The following is a 16,305-nucleotide window of genomic DNA, read 5'->3' on the forward strand; positions in this document are numbered from 1 at the left end:
AATCAATTTCACTTTTTATTGATAATCCATTATTATACCACCACAACAATTTGCAATTGGGATCAGCACAGTTTTGCAGTTGCTTTAACTGCATTTACCATAATTTTTATTGTGCATTTATTGCTATTTCTAATGTGACATTCTTTTTTGCTTTCAAAGCAACTAGTATTAGACCAAATCACCAAGAATATAACAATTGGAACTATATATTCATATGGAATCTTAGAGGAATTTAGCAATGAATTTTTTCATATAAATACATCTATTATAAAAAATGTATATACTGATAGTGTAAACTTTTTCAACTGTCACTATATCATTATCATTAAAATTTGATTATCATAGACTTTATTTTAAATTGTTATTTTAAATTCCTTAACTAGTAGCATTTGCCTATTAATTAGCACAAATCAAAGACATAAAAAAGTTCCATTTCATGAAAACCATGCACAATTCGCAAAAAATCATGGCACGAGATTCTACAGTTTTTAACTTCTTTTCGCACTAAGGTGCATAAATTTCAAGTTTTGCTCAATTGAGGATTGAGTAAAAGCCACTTGTCATATTTACACTAAAACCCAGGAGTTATTATTACAACTTAAAAAATTTCAGAAATATTAAGGAACATATCCTCCTAGTATTTGAGCCTTGTATTTGTCCAGCTCAGCTAGCACTTCTTCCTCTGGTCGATAAAGCAGATCAATCATACGCCAAATCTGCATTATAAAACAAGTTGTAAAAAACACTACATTAATTACTAGAGGAAAAAAAACGTATGCACTAATAGTGTAAAAATTTATACACCGTCATTGTATATCTACTCATCATTGACTTAAAAAAAAAACAAATAATACAAATGATGTAATGTTAGGCAAAATTCCACTGGGGTGTTTGGGATAATAACAAAAGTTAGGTTATTTTAATAATTGATTATATAGTCATATTAAAAATATAAAAAAATATATAGCAGAAATGTTTATTTACCTGGAGTGTGCCACCTCCACCAGTGCTTCCACAATCATCAGAGACACTAGCAATTGTCCATGGATCAGATGAATTCCATTGGAAATCAACAACCTTGTCCCTGAATGCAGAATATATAATTTTGTAAATATTGAAATGTAATCGAAAGTATTTTTTTACATTAAAAAAAGGTCCATTACCAGCTACATATATCATCACTACAATATTATACAATTGAAAGTCCTAGTTGAAATAAAAAGACTAACCACTTAAACATATGTTTAGTTCCAGCGAATTGAATAAAGATAAAAGATGATGCGTAAAAACCATTTGCTATCATTACCTATGCCCAGCATGCTGAAAGAATAATCCAGGTCGAGGATTTTGAGCTTTTGGACCAGCAGAACTTGATGCTTTTCCAACCTAAAAAGCAGCAAGTTTAATGTAAACATTACAAAATGTTGGACAGAAAAATTGATATGACATTCTTCTGTGAAAAAAATAGAATATTTCTGCTGTTCAGAACTCCAGATCAGTATCAGAACAATCATTATAAAAATCTTATGAATTTTACAAAGAAATACATTTTTGTTTTTGTTTTTTTAGGGAAAAGCCTATGCCCCTAGGAGGGTTCACTAACCTTATCTCACTATCCTTGCAATAAATAACAGAAACAATAAGAATATTCCATATATTTCTAATAAGTAGAATGTAGATCTCTTTAAAGTTGTCCTGGAACGGCTCACACAATTCATTGATTTTTATTTTGCTAAATGGAATAAGTCTTTAGTGGCTACTTGCATATAACATTACATAGTATTCACAAGATGTGGCTCCTCACAAAATATGCTTAGAATTTTTATGGTACCAAGAATTAAAAGGCTTGTGAACTCAAGTTTTTCAGTACCTCTAAAACAATTTTAAAGTCCTGAAAATATACATTTGATTCATTTTTAAGTTCACATTTCATAAAAAGAGGGGAGGTGTAGAACACAATGAACTATGACTTCAATATTAATAAGAGTTCAAACCTTTTCAATGTCCCAGATGTTTAAAAAGCCATCCTCAGCAGAACTTCCAAACACAGATGACTTGTCAGGACACCACTGAAACATATGCATAGATGTAAGTTACCAATCACTAAAGCAAAATCCCCATGGCTGATGTACACATTTGAAACCGCAGTTAAAATAAACAAGATGTGATCTCTCGTGTACCTGTACACAGAGGACAGCTGCATCATGACCTTCAAATTTATGAACAGGAGACCCAACTCCGCCACTACTAAGATTCCGGCGATCGAACATGTGAACTGTATTATCAGCAGAACTGAAGCCAAAGCAGCAAAGATTGAGAATGAAGATCCATAACTCTTATAAAAATTTCTAAATTAATGACATTAAGAACTAAATTTATAACCTAAAAAAGAAACAAATTTTTTTACGAGACTGCCATATAAATTGTAATCCAAGTTCATTCAAAGAGACAAAGGCGAGATATACCCAGTCAGGATAAAATTTATATCATGTGGGCTCCAATCAACACAATGAACATCTCCAACATGTGCCTTCTCAACCTGTTTTAAAAGGAAAACGTAATAGCATATTCAGATCTAATTAAGATATATTTTGTAGTAGTTCTTAAAAACCAAATAACAGATACAAAGGGCACAATCTATGCGAAATAAATTTTACAAATAAGTAACAATTTCACATGGTATGAAAGCCCCAATTAAGAAATAAGTTTTATTCAGACCATTTTCCTCTTACAAGGAATATTAGTAACACGGAATAACTTCATGCTACACCACCAATGATTAGGTCCATTATTCACAATCCACCAAAACTTTTATTTGCAAAACTCAAATTGCACAAAAACAAGAGATAGAATGGAGCAATTAAGTACTACATTTAGCTGGTGTTAAATCTACATTTATACCAAATTTAAAAGTTAGTTAGTTCTAAAATCAAAATTAGGCAGTTCTAATCATGAAGAAAGCAAATATAACAGATGAACTGATAAACTTAAACCTTCACAGCTGGAGAGTTTCCACCTCGTGCATCCCAAAGTATCAGGGACGAATCATCACCCACGCTACAAAACTCCTGTGCACTGAAATCAGCATCTCAATCCCTTAGTATTTTACTGAAACCCAAAAAGTTTGGAAATTGAAATTTTTACAGTCCAATTTTGTTTTACAACTCGCAAGAACTCAAGTGATCAAGTCTATTTTTCAATAAAATAAAGTGAATTTGACTAACATAAAATTCTATCATAACAATACCAAATATCAAACCTCAAAAAGGTGAGCAATTTACTATTTATGGCAATAAGCAACAGATGAAATGCACATGAGTTTTGCAGTGAAGCATCAAGGAATTGCAGATGTATATATCACATGATAAGCTTATTTTACTAAATTTCAAAAGGATAATAACGACACTTTAGCAAAACATACTTTGACACATGAGTAAAGCAAGAAACAGCTACCTTGATGGACAAAACTGGACATCTTCAACAGTGTCCTCATGACCCTTGAAGATGCACCGTGGTCCAATAGAAGGGCTCTCTTTAGCTTTATCACTATGTTTTGAACCTTGTCTACTGCTGGATCCAGATTCAGCTAATGTTGCAATGTGATCCTGGATGCTCCATAAGACCACAAGTTTGTCCTTCCCTGTCGTAAATAATTCTCACCAAGTCAACAAAATAAAATATAGAGAATGTGGAGTAAATCATCTAAAAAGAGCAAGAAAAAAACTATACTTTTTCTCTGAGATAAGAATGATTGCTATTTAATATTGTTGGAGCAACATTAAAACAACAATGTGAGTTTACCACATAACACATGTCTTGAACTTATATACATAATCACATATTTTTGATAAGTTTAATTTTAAAGACCTCCATAAGGTTAATTTTAAACAGTACTGTGTTTATATTGTTGTCACAAATCCCAGTAAGGTTAAACTAATACAAAAGTAATTTTGACATCATTTGCATGAGAATGAAATCTGAAAAACAATTAAATAGTAAACTACCTCCAGAAAGAACAAACGGTTCAGTTGGGCACATGCCCAAAGCAAATTCAGCATTGTCCTGATGCCCAGTTAAAACCTGCAAGAAGATATGGCTAAAATAAATAAAATCCCCTTTTTATTTTGGGGGGAGGAGGCAATGCCTTACTTATGAATAAAGTACATACAAAGCATATTGGCAAAAATGATGGGTTCAAAGTTCTAAAATCATATAAGCAATCCAACACAACTTACAACTACTTAAAAATTCTACTTGTTATCTTGCCATTAGATTTTTATTCTTTAGATGGGAACAAATAGTTCATAATAATTAAAATAACTAAGAACGGTTAACGAACCATCATCAAGGAGGAAAATGAAAAATGAAATAAAAGATTTATGAAAACAAACCAGATCTGGGTGAGAAGGGTGAGCCCCAAGAGCAGCATTGCGGTTGGGTTGACTTTCCACATCCCAAATGTACAACTGTTTGACAAATAGTAAACCATAATTCCCTCATCAAACTTCCACTACTTTATCATTTGTTAACAAATAAATTGAGGATAAAAATATAAGGCTCCAATTATTGGCAGTATAGAGGAAAATTGAGGCATAAAATGAAACAAAATTTGTTACCTCAGGACTATCGGTGTGGGTTGCTACAATATTGTTGTTCTGGGGGAGTTCCCTGATTCTATTCACCTGATAAACACCATAAGCATCCAAACTAGATTGAGGAAGAGAACAAGTAAAGAAATATGAAAAAGACCAATTTGTGTAGGCTTGAAAAAAGTGTTTCTACAGAAGTGATCTTTTGAGAAGCTGAAAAACATAGTTTCTCTGAAAAACACAGCTTCCTTTTCTTTGCAAGAGTCTAGTCAAACATGCAAGTGCAAAAGAGATTTTTTTAATAAAACAAAATTGCCTAAATACAAAAAAAAAAGTGATTTGGGCATGTTTGGAGGAATCCGTTAGAAATTTCATAAGGAGATTAAATAAAATGGAGGTTAGAAACCTCATAAGGAGATTAAATAAAATCGAGGTTAGTCCAATTTCTTGAGGCAAAACAGACCAAGAAAGAACCATATGTGAAATTATTACGAAATAGTCACAGATCAATGAACATATTTATGATATTCGATCCAGGTAGCCGACTCCACTTATCTGGAGTAAGGCTTGATTGCAATTGCAAAAAAAAGGTGATTGCATTGCATACCTCTCCAGGGTGTACAATAGTTTTGTATTTCTTGACGAAGGGAGAGCGCGCTTCTTCATTAAACTGAATGAAACATTGAGAAGAAAAAATTAAAACACAAAGATCCATTCAATTAAAAAAAATCCAACACTAAATTATAGCATTGATGAGTATATAAGATTTAACAATTAATAATGAATTAATTATAATATCAAACCTGAGAGATATGTTCAGCAGCAGCAATTCTAGGTTTAACAATCTCACAATTCGCAATTACAAGTGTATTTGGAACACTTCCATCAGTCTAATTAATGAGCACAAATATAAGTAAAATCTTCACAAAATCGAAAGATGAATGAAACATGAAAAAACATGAAAGAGAAATAAGAAGCAAACCTGCTCAGAAAGATAGAGACGTTGACGGTTTTTATAAGTAGCTTGCTCCAATTGAGGACCCCACCTGGAAATGAAAATCAATTACATATAATAATCCGCAAACATTCCAGTCTTGACATGCGATCCGAATATAAATCTTAAATACACCGCGACTCAAATCCATGACCTTAGTGACTTATGTTATAATAGATTTTTATTGAGTCTATACAGATAAGTAATTTACGACTTATCGAACAAGTAGAGAGACTGTTTCGGGATACCTGCAGGAAAGAGAAGGCCAGACGAGGTTGTGATTGGCGAGCCAGTCGTAGAGACAAGGGATGAGTGATTTCCATTGAGTGTACCTATCTTCTACTGAAATCTGATCCTTCTTCATTTCAATTCAGAATTTTATCAATCTATTCCTTCTCTACTTTCATCAAATATACTTCTTTATTTATTTCCCGCCTTGTCTTTTCGTTACAATTTTCAATTTTCTACAAAATCGAGAATTTAATACTTATTACAACACCGTTCTAGCTGTATTATTAATTAATGTATAAAATATATAGGAGAATATAATCTACTATAAATATTTATTCACTATATCATTCATTATCTATTTCTGTGAAAAGCCAATGATTTAATATGAATGATATAGTGATAAAATATAAAACTCATATGTTAGTATAAATATTTTTTTTAATATATATTATGTTGAGTGTAATATTTATACACTATAAATATAAAAGTTTATAACATCTTCATCATTAATTTATATTACATTTTTAGAATAACCAATGATAATTAATATGAATAGATATAATAACAATAAATGAAACTCATATATTACTAATATATACATTTTTCTATTATATTTTAGATTATGATTATAAAATGTGTGATTATATTAGGTGAGACTATAAAAAGAAAGAAAAGTTATAATTTGATTCCATAATTTCAAATTATTCATTGAAAAACAAGGTGTTTTATATTTGACTCAAGTAAAGATTAAATGGTCTCAATTATCTTTAATAATTTCTTACTTATAAATTTTCTACTTGATTTTGATTTTCACTAATTTTTATGAAAATGATGTATACACTAATATCTACCATTGATTAGGTATAAATACACTTTTGGTAAGAGTGTAAAATGTATACATTAACGGTTCATTCATATTTTTCTTTTCTATAATCACGCCAAAAAAATATTCGTTACCTGACAAACTGTGAGATTTTTGTGCTTAACATGTTTAATTCTTACAAATATTTATCATTAATAAACACTATCTAATTTACCATTAAAAAATATATATGTAATTTCACTTCAATTTCTACGTGTTATTATTGTTTGCCAAGAAAAATTAAAATAGGAAGAAGTGCTTTGACACCATAAATGGTGCAACAATTTTTGTGTGTTTTATTTGATTTGATGACAATTATCAAAGGCATTGTGAAGCAGAGACATATTATAATGAAAGCGATGTGTTTGATGAAATAACTCTGTGACTCTGATTTCGTCATTTTCTGCATTTAGATCTTTCTATTCTTCAAATTCAATTGTGATCACATTCATAGTTCAAATTCCACGCAGATGTGTACGCATCTTTCAATTTCATTTTCAATTTCCTCTCATTCATGCATTGTTCTATTTATATTTATATAATATAATAAAATCTTGTAACTGCACTTTCCAATTTTTGTCACTTTTGTCTTATTTCCAAGTATTACAATTGAAAATCATCAAATATTAACTCTGGAAAATTTTAGCTGCTTTTGTTTAATAATTATGATTATTATTTTATATTCAATTTTCTGTTTTCAAGTGAAATTTAATTTGTTACCTTTTGGTATTTGCTTGATTTGATTGGTTTTGACCATTTGATCCATTACATTCTTTTTTTGGGTGAAGGATTCATAAATGCTTATAATGGCAAAAAAATTCAATAATTATAATCACTGTTTTAAATTTAGTTGTGTTTACCACAAATATGGAAAATTGTGGTCGCTGCCGTTGTCGAGAGTCCGAAACCACAATTTTGCGGACACAATTGTGGTTGCAGAGTGTGATTTAAAATAATGATTATAATTGACATTGTATGTTAGAGTGCATGATGCAATCATTTAAAATTGTGGTCCACAACTACCATTGGCACCATAATATTGTGGTTTTGATAATCTGCCGATACTTAAAAATTTCTGTTTTGCTCATGGAGATAAGTTACTGCATAAGTGGAATTGGAAAGTGTACACATTTTCTACATGTAACCTTGTTCCTTACTAATATTGAATACATGTTTACTCAGCGGACAATGAGAGTTGTTCCACCCAGCTTATTGATGGAGATGGTACATTCAATGCTTCTGGGATTGAAAAGTTCATGAAGGAGGTTAAATTAGCAGAATGTGGACTTTCCTATGCTGTTGTTTCAATTATGGGTCCACAAAGTAGTGGTATGCTTTATCGCCATGACAATCTCCAATGATTGTTCTTCTTTTCATAAGCTGATTGGTTTTGTGATTTCTTTTGCCAGTCTTTGCATTTCAAGATTTGTATGTTAATAAGATATTTTACTTATAACTAATGCTGAAGATGATTGTGATTTAAGATCGACTGAAAATATTAATTTGATGATTCTGCCTTACGCGACAGTGATCCTTGAGCAATGACTATCACATGGTTCATTTTAATCTATTTTCTTGAAATTGTTATGTATCCAAGGCATGAGCTATCAAAGAAAGCTATATTTATGTTGAAGTGATCTTAACTGTTATCTTATTTGGTCTGGCAGGCAAGAGCACACTATTAAATAGTTTGTTTCATACCAACTTCAGAGAGATGGATGCATTTAAGGGAAGGCATGTTTTCGCAATCCTAACATTTCACTTCAATCCTGCTCATTTAGCATGGTGTTAACCTCATGGGATGTGCTTGTTTACAGGTCTCAAACAACCAAAGGAATTTGGATGGCCAATTGTACTGGTATAGAGCCTTGTACGCTTGTGATGGATTTGGAGGGTACAGATGGAAGAGAACGGGGAGAGGTGTTTATTCATAACTTACTTTCATTATGGTCATGGTCCTGAGTCTATTGCCAATTGTCATTTGCATTTCTATTTTATATTTTGGGTATTGGCATAGCACATGTGTTCTACCCCTATGGAACATGATACATTATACGTTTTTTATTATAATTTTGCGGATGTTCATTTTTGCTCCTGATCCAAATGGCAATATATAATCCTCTTTTTCCTTTTGCTTGGAAGTTATGATCCTGACATTTTTCTCTTGCCAATGTTAAATGAGAGGATTCATTTATCTCTCAGATATCTCTGCCTTTGGTTGCTTCCTCATTATACTGAAATTGTATTTCTCTTAGGATGATACTGCATTTGAGAAGCAGAGTGCTCTTTTTGCCTTGGCTGTTTCTGATATAGTGCTAATAAACATGTGAGTTCTTTCCCCCTCTTCTTCCTCTATACATCATTAATACAGAACAATGCTACAAAACTTTTAGGTGTCTGTAGCTGTTGTACTTCTTTTTCTAATGTTTTTCAAGTCGAATCTTATTTTTGTGCAACCAATCTTCCCCTCCGCAATATTTGTAAAGGTGGTGTCATGACATTGGACGTGAGCAAGCTGCAAATAAGCCACTTTTAAAAACTGTGTTTCAGGTATCTTTTGTTGGCCTATTGACTTCAAGCAGCTATCTCCAAGCCCAACTCTTGTTCTTTGTCTAATTGCTGCTTACATTCGTTTCAGGTCATGATGAGATTGTTTAGTCCACGAAAAACAACACTTTTGTTTGTTATACGCGATAAAACAAAGGTGAGTTAGCCAAATGCTGCTGCTTGTTTTAATAATTCTAAATATTTAAATGTTATTCATTTTTGAAGTGTTTGTATATAGTTATTTACTATGTGATTAACCCTTTTTTCCATTTGCAGACACCACTTGAAAATTTAGAACCTGTTTTGCGAGAAGATATCCAGAGAGTAATGCTGTGCTTTCATTTTGATGTGGTATTAAATTGGTTTACAATTTTTTGTTGACCTTTCTTTCTCATTTATTACCTCTGCAGATATGGGACTCTGTTCCTAAACCACAGGCTCACACAGAAACTCCACTAAGTGAATTTTTCAATGTATAATCATCTTCCTTCTGAAATCACTAATCTTATGTTCGCTTAATGTAGTAGAGTTGAATTGGATTTTTGTAGTAATTGTTATACTTGGCAACAAATGATCAGGTTGAAGTTGTTGCACTTTCTAGTTATGAAGAAAAGGAAGAGCAATTTAAGGAGCAGGTATGATTTGTACAGTAAATTTGTTATGGTTTACTTGTTGATGGTACTGAATGACCCATTATAAGCACTTATGGCGGTGTGCATCCTGTATCTGCGTTTATGACTGACTCCATGTGTGTCAGTCTATGTACATATGATACTATATTAGTTTTGCTTTAATAGTGGAAGGCATAGTTAGCCATTTTTAAGTTAATAAATATCCCAAATTTTCATATATCTTTGATTTTTCTGATAACTCTTATATATAGGTTGCCAGCTTGAGGCAACGATTCTATCATTCTATTGCTCCTGGTGGGCTTGCGGGGGATCGACGCGGGGTAGTTCCCGCTTCAGGCTTCTCTTTCAGTGCTCAGCAAATCTGGAAAGTCATTAAGGAGAACAAGGATCTCGACCTTCCTGCACACAAGGTAATATCTAGAATCTTGATGCTGCAGTGCTATTACTTTTCCATTACTTGTATATGTATATTAATGTATATTTATTTTATCACTTTTGATCCACCCACTTGTAGGTCATGGTTGCTACTGTAAGATGTGAAGAAATTGCCAATGAGAAATATACCCTTTTTGCCGCAAATAAGGTATTTGCATTAAGCTTTGTATAGTCCTCCAACAGTTTCAAGTACTGACACTAGGAAAATCACTTTCTAATTGCCACTCAGGACTGGTGTCAGCTGGAAGAGGCTGTGAAATCTGGCCCTGTTCCTGGATTTGGGAAAAAACTCAACTCGCTCCTTGATACATGTCTTTCAGAGTGAGTATAGTTATTAATTTCTGTATGACATTTGCATTGTCGTCATTGGCTTCTCATTGTCATTAAATGCCATGAAAATGCTATAATATAAGCTTTCTGCTAACTCTGTTTGCTTTAGACAATTTTCTTGGCAATATTGGGTCTCTGTCACACATAAAATTATTATTATTATTCTTTTATAAAATCAGAAATTCATTAAGACAGAGAAGATGATTGCAATGAGTTAGGAGGATAAGAGACCCTCCTTTAAAAGGAAAAAATACGTAGATAAAGAAAACATCCAAGAGAGATCAAGGAATGGTACATGAGAGAAAGGAATGGTTGTTATTGTTCAATCTGGTGCAAGAAGGATGGGGATTCATGAATGGATGATTTTTTATTATCAGAATGACCTTTTCAGTTTTTTGTTAGTTATTTTATCTATTTATTGTTTTGAAGGTTTCCAATGTGACATGGTACAGTAACACCATCTGATGCTTTTATGATTTCTCTTTACCCTCAAACAAAGTACTGAGTATTTTGTCATGTTTTCTAGTGTTTTGATACATTCAAGTCAATTTTATCGAAAGTAAACTGTCGATTCGAGTTTCCTGCATTAATGCTGCATGTTTTAGAAACATTATATGAGAATAAACTTCATGTGCACTGAAGGTATCTTGAGCTATTTTTTTTAATGTAGGTATGATGTTGAAGCCAATTATTTTGATGAAGGTGTGAGATCTGCAAAACAAAATCAGCTTCAAGAAAAATTGTTCCAAGTGATTCTCCTTTTCTTCATTCTTGTGTAACTGTGGTTGTTTGACCTTTTCCTTTTCATTAAAATAAATGTATTTGTGATTATTGAAAGAAAAAAGATCGGCGATATGGAATTAAGTCTGGCTTTTTAAGATATTGGATCATAAGCCATGTCTATACCCCCATGCTTTTTGAAGACTAGCATAATATGTGAGACTTATAATGCTGATGTATTTCCCTTGATGCCTTTTCAAATGGTTAGCTTGCCCAACCATCATTCCTAGCTGTGCTGGGACATATAAGGTCTGCAACTTTTGATAAGTTCAAGGAAGCATTTGACAAGGCTTTGAATGGGGAGGAAGCATTTTCTGCTGCTGCAAATAGTTGCATAGGGTTATATATGACTCAATTTGATGAAGGGTGCGCAGGTATGAAGACATTTTCCTACCCTATTTCATTAAACATCAATAGATTAAAATTGAAGATCAAACATGTAATATTGCTTGGAAAGGAAGAGTGTCTGCAAGAGATGAGTCTGCACGAAGTAGATTCTATGCAATTATTAATTTAGTGTTGAGAGCAGAAGCTAGCTTTTGGTTCTTTCTGATAATCTATTATTATAGAGTTAGATTTTGTTGCAAGTATGCATTTAACTTGCTCAAGTGAATTACAATGTGAATTATTCTTGCAGATATTATTATTGAAGTAGCAAACTGGGATACATCTAAAGTAAGGGAGAAACTACAGCGTGATATCGATGCACATGTTGCATCTGTACATTCAGCTAAGATGTCAGAACTTACCTCATCATATGAGGTATGTGTATGACATTGGTCATTCTTAAGTGACTGTATTCAAATCTCAAGCTCAATAACAATGGTACCATTTCAGTTTATATATTTGTGCCAAAAGGACCACTGTTGAATCTTTTTTGGTGGTAATATGGAATTAGAACTAAACAAGTATTTCCACTGATAACAGTCATCCAATCCGGGGGAAGTAGTATTATGAAATCCTTATTAGTTAGCTACGCCAGTTGCTATGTTTCTATAGTTGACAGGCTAACTTCTTGGGAAGCTTTGCTGATAGTAGTGCCCTTGCAGGAAAAACTGAAGGTGGCCTTGTCTGGACCTGTTGAAGCTCTTTTGGATGAAGCCAATGGTGATACTTGGCCATCAATAAGGAGCCTTCTCAGCCGTGAGACTAAATCAGCTATTTATGGGTTTTCTGCTGAGCTTACCAGATTTGATATGGATGAACAAACAAGGAAAAACTTGACAGTAAGTTTAGAGGATTATGCAAGGGGTGTGATAGAAGCAAAGGCTAGGGAAGAAGCTGGCAGAGTTCTAATCCGTATGAAGGACAGGTATAAACCTTCTGCAACGTCTGTTATGTGTCAGGTTTTACTTTAGAGGCATTCACCTTAAATTTGAAAGCAGGTTTACAACAGTATTTGGTCGTGATTCTGATTCAATGCCTCGTGTTTGGACGGGAAAAGAAGATATTCGAGCCATCACCAAGACTGCCCGAATTGAAGTAAGACACAATTAATTATTACAATTTGTTGGCTGAGATTGTATTGCATTTTAGACAACTTATAAACCAAATTTAACATTTGCAGTCCTTGAAGCTGCTATCTGTTATGGCTGTAATTCGTTTAGATGATGATGATACTGATAATGTCGAGAAAACATTAGCAGTTGTGTTGGTGGATTCATCAAGCAGTTCTGCTAAAAATAGAAGCATTGCAGAAGTCGATCCACTGGCTTCAAGCACTTGGGAGAAGGTGCCTTTGCATTGTTCCTGATTTTATATTTAATATGCATTAAATTGTGTAATCATTTTCATAAATGGGTGGTCTGATCGGAGATGAAGTGATGTCGAAACACAGAAAATTAATTGTAGCAGGAACCTTAACTTTAATTATTATAACACCATCCATAGTTCCTTCAGAATGCTTATGCTTATAGTGTCAAATAAAATGCAGAGAAAATGACTTAGTGTTGCTCATGAATTGATTAAACATATTTTGTTAGAGAAATAATAACGCTATTTATGTGCCTTCACCTAGCAATTTAAGCATTGAGGGGAGTTGGTTTAAGCCATATTGTTTGGTCCTTGCAGCCCCCATTAAAGGGCGGTCAAGTGTATTAGGTTCCTGCCTACTGGAGTCTGGATAAATGTAGGCAGTTTTATCCCCAGCTAGGGGAGAAGCTTTTCCGAACAACCTTACAATTGCTCCAAGGCTCACCCCCATTCTTCTAATAACAAGTTGAATTTAAACACATAGTCATGATGGTTTGTTGCTTTGTCCATGCTTTCAAGCCCAAAGGGCTCTTGCATAAAGGGGTGTGTTACATATATAATAAAACTGTGCATGTACCATCTCATATTAAACTTTCCAGAGAGTTGGTTCCTGACGTATGTTGTGTTTTTGTTTCTTGCATGTTCTTATAATTTGAGAGATGACACTGATCAGTTATCCTGAGCAAATTTTTATGCAGGTTCCATCTTCTAAAACATTGATCACGCCTGTCCAGTGCAAATCTTTGTGGAGGCAATTTAAGATGGAGACAGAATATAGTGTCTCTCAGGCCGTTTCTGCACAGGCATGATGTTTTGCCTTTTCGTTTAATGATTTTAAAGGTTCCTCATGTATAGGAAAATCTATCATGACAAAATATAAGTAAATATGTTTGATTTGAGAAGCATCATGGGTGCATAGTATATGAGCATTTACTAATTACTATGATAAAGTATTTACAAAGTTTTGCTTAGTAATGATGTAATTTCTTTTTTAATTTTCAGGCAGCGAACAAACGCAGTAACCACTGGTTACCTCCGCCATGGGCAATTGTAGCTTTACTTATTCTTGGATTTAATGAATTTATGACACTTCTAAGGTGCATATCAACTTCACTCATGATATCGCTTTTTTTCCTTTGAAAGGAATAAGCTCTGTTTCTATTTGCTCTTAACTCTCCACCTCTCTCCTCTGTTCTTAAGAAGGTTTCTGGATGCTCTCCGTTTAAGTTTCTAAAATAACAGTTGATGCCCTTCGAAGATTAAACGGAGAATATCCAGAAAGGTTCTGTAATCATTGCTATGTTTTATCAGAGAAAAGACAAAAGAAAAAACTTATCCCTTAAATTGTTCCATTGCTGTCCAACCTTGTGATCAAACAACAGCACATATTGCAAACTGCCAAATGGCTTTTCCCCTCTTTGCCTCTCCCAAAACCTCTGGAATTATATATATGAAAGTGCTCCTATCCAAAGTCACTGGACAGAGTTAACAGTAGCAAAACATACCATAGAGAGAGCCTATCTTGTTAATATCTAGCTGAAGAGTGTTAAATCAAATTATTTTTTAAGAATTATAATTTGGGAAATTCAGTCTTTTACCCCTTGTTTTTTTTAGTGTACTTGTACCCTTAGCATTTAGTGGTAAATATTCTGCCATGTATACTAGTAGTGATGGAGAAATCTCCTATAATTTGTGTTTGACATCAAATATTAGTAATTAGATAGACATTTCATGAACATTGATTAGAGCAAAAATCTAAAGAAATTCCATTACTTAACTATATAACTGATCTCACTCTTGTTGGTTATTCTTTGTGGCAGAAATCCCTTGTATTTGTTTGTCATCTTTATTGGTTTTCTTCTCATTAAAGCCCTATGGGTGCAACTTGACATTAGGAGTGAATTTCGCAATGGAGCTGTAAGTATTTTTGTAGTTCATTGTTCAATGCCTCAACTTATAATTGTTGTTAGGTCTCTCTAGATTTTTATCTACTGTTCATTCTCTGTTTGCCGTGTATATGCTTAGTGTAATCATGTAATGTGTTATGTACAACTAATTAAGAAAACTTTTGTTGTCCATTGGCTTTGGTGAAAGCATTTTGTGATATGTGTATAGATAAAAGATGAAAAATAATTGAGATATAGATAAATTCGTTTGTTGTAAGAGAGGTAAAAGAAAGTTGTCAATTTTTAGTTGTACCTCAGTATGTTTAGTATCCTTATTTCTTAATGTTTTATTTCAGCTTCCGGGAATCATATCTTTGTCTAGCAAGTTTGTTCCAACTATTATGAACATTATGAAAAAACTAGCAGAGCAAGGAGAGAGTCCAGCAACTAACACTTCTCAGAGAATTCAATCAAGAAGCAATCACAATCCTGATACTGCTGATAGTGCAATGTCATCTACTGCTTCTTCATCTGATATAACTTCATTCAACAATAATGCAGAATACACCAGTCCATCCAAGTATGATTAGAGATAGATTTTTTTTTTTTTTTTTTGCTTTTCCATGAATTTATAACTTCAATCATTTTTTGACTCGTTTAAGTTGATAATTTATCTCTTTTTCTATTATATATATAATTGATTGATAATTGATATACTAGGCTTTGAAAGGTATTAGTTATGTCTAGTAACGCACATTTTTACTTCAATCTATTTCATATTTCAATATATTTCATATTTTATCTCAATGAGTATCATAGACATAGCAATATATTTTAACTCAATATATTTAGTATATTAGTGTTATCTTTTGGTGAGAACACTAATTTTAGTGTTGGTGGATATATACTATTATACTAAAGGAATCAAAATTGGTCCCCAACATGGCAAAAGACAGCTAAGATAGTATTCCTGTTTCTCTCTGTTCATCTAAGTTCCCAAACTACCATTAATGAATCATCTCAATTACACTATTGCCACCTTTCATGAATAGTTAAACAAAAAACAAAATGGTTCTATAAAGGTTAATTTGAGAGTTGAATTTTGGAGAAGAAGAAAAGGAAATAAAAGGTTTAGAAGCCATGAAATACACTTCTGAGATGCTTCTCAAGCCTTCCTTTTCCCCTTCAAAATCTAACTCTAAAGTGAAACAGAGAGAAAAACTCAAATTGTCTTCACGTTGTATTGATAGTAAGAACATGAAAATGA

The 16,305-nt window shown here is 32.9% G+C and overlaps 2 protein-coding genes across 2 annotated transcripts; one reads left to right on the forward strand and one right to left on the reverse strand.

Moving 5' to 3' along the window:
* LOC109351254 (WD-40 repeat-containing protein MSI4-like) lies at nt 421-5,986 on the reverse strand. Its single transcript, XM_019592664.1, has 15 exons — nt 5,832-5,986; nt 5,572-5,635; nt 5,393-5,479; nt 5,197-5,259; nt 4,617-4,682; nt 4,392-4,466; nt 4,005-4,080; nt 3,454-3,640; nt 2,994-3,075; nt 2,466-2,539; nt 2,181-2,292; nt 1,995-2,069; nt 1,307-1,386; nt 985-1,084; nt 421-716 (listed from the first exon to the last, which is right to left on the reverse strand). The coding sequence occupies exons 1-15, from the start codon at nt 5,945-5,947 to the stop codon at nt 618-620; spliced, it is 1,356 nt and encodes a 451-aa protein (XP_019448209.1). The 5' UTR covers nt 5,948-5,986; the 3' UTR covers nt 421-617.
* LOC109351257 (protein ROOT HAIR DEFECTIVE 3-like) lies at nt 6,907-15,649 on the forward strand. Its single transcript, XM_019592667.1, has 23 exons — nt 6,907-7,150; nt 7,859-8,005; nt 8,344-8,410; nt 8,494-8,596; nt 8,932-9,002; nt 9,163-9,226; nt 9,315-9,380; nt 9,500-9,547; nt 9,634-9,696; nt 9,802-9,858; nt 10,107-10,265; nt 10,370-10,438; nt 10,520-10,611; nt 11,291-11,369; nt 11,609-11,774; nt 12,038-12,162; nt 12,450-12,712; nt 12,786-12,882; nt 12,968-13,132; nt 13,851-13,955; nt 14,155-14,249; nt 14,973-15,069; nt 15,395-15,649. Exons 1-23 carry the CDS (start codon nt 7,147-7,149, stop codon nt 15,626-15,628), a joined length of 2,436 nt encoding a protein of 811 aa, XP_019448212.1. The 5' UTR covers nt 6,907-7,146; the 3' UTR covers nt 15,629-15,649.

Source organism: Lupinus angustifolius, chromosome LG06, assembly GCF_001865875.1.
Source record: "Lupinus angustifolius cultivar Tanjil chromosome LG06, LupAngTanjil_v1.0, whole genome shotgun sequence".
NCBI classification, from domain to species: domain Eukaryota; kingdom Viridiplantae; phylum Streptophyta; class Magnoliopsida; order Fabales; family Fabaceae; genus Lupinus; species Lupinus angustifolius.

Coding starts and splice junctions, on each gene's coding strand:
- LOC109351254 (XM_019592664.1), bottom strand. CDS start 5,947: ATGAAGAAGGATCAGATTTCAGTAGAAGATAGGTACACTCAATGGAAA. Junction 4,683..5,196: donor CTATTGTACACCCTGGAGAG/GTATGCAATGCA, acceptor GGTGTTTATCAG/GTGAATAGAATCAGGGAACT. Junction 1,085..1,306: donor TTTCAGCATGCTGGGCATAG/GTAATGATAGCA, acceptor TTCTGCATTCAG/GGACAAGGTTGTTGATTTCC.
- LOC109351257 (XM_019592667.1), top strand. Junction 9,381..9,499: donor TTATACGCGATAAAACAAAG/GTGAGTTAGCCA, acceptor TTCCATTTGCAG/ACACCACTTGAAAATTTAGA. Junction 12,163..12,449: donor AACTTACCTCATCATATGAG/GTATGTGTATGA, acceptor GTGCCCTTGCAG/GAAAAACTGAAGGTGGCCTT.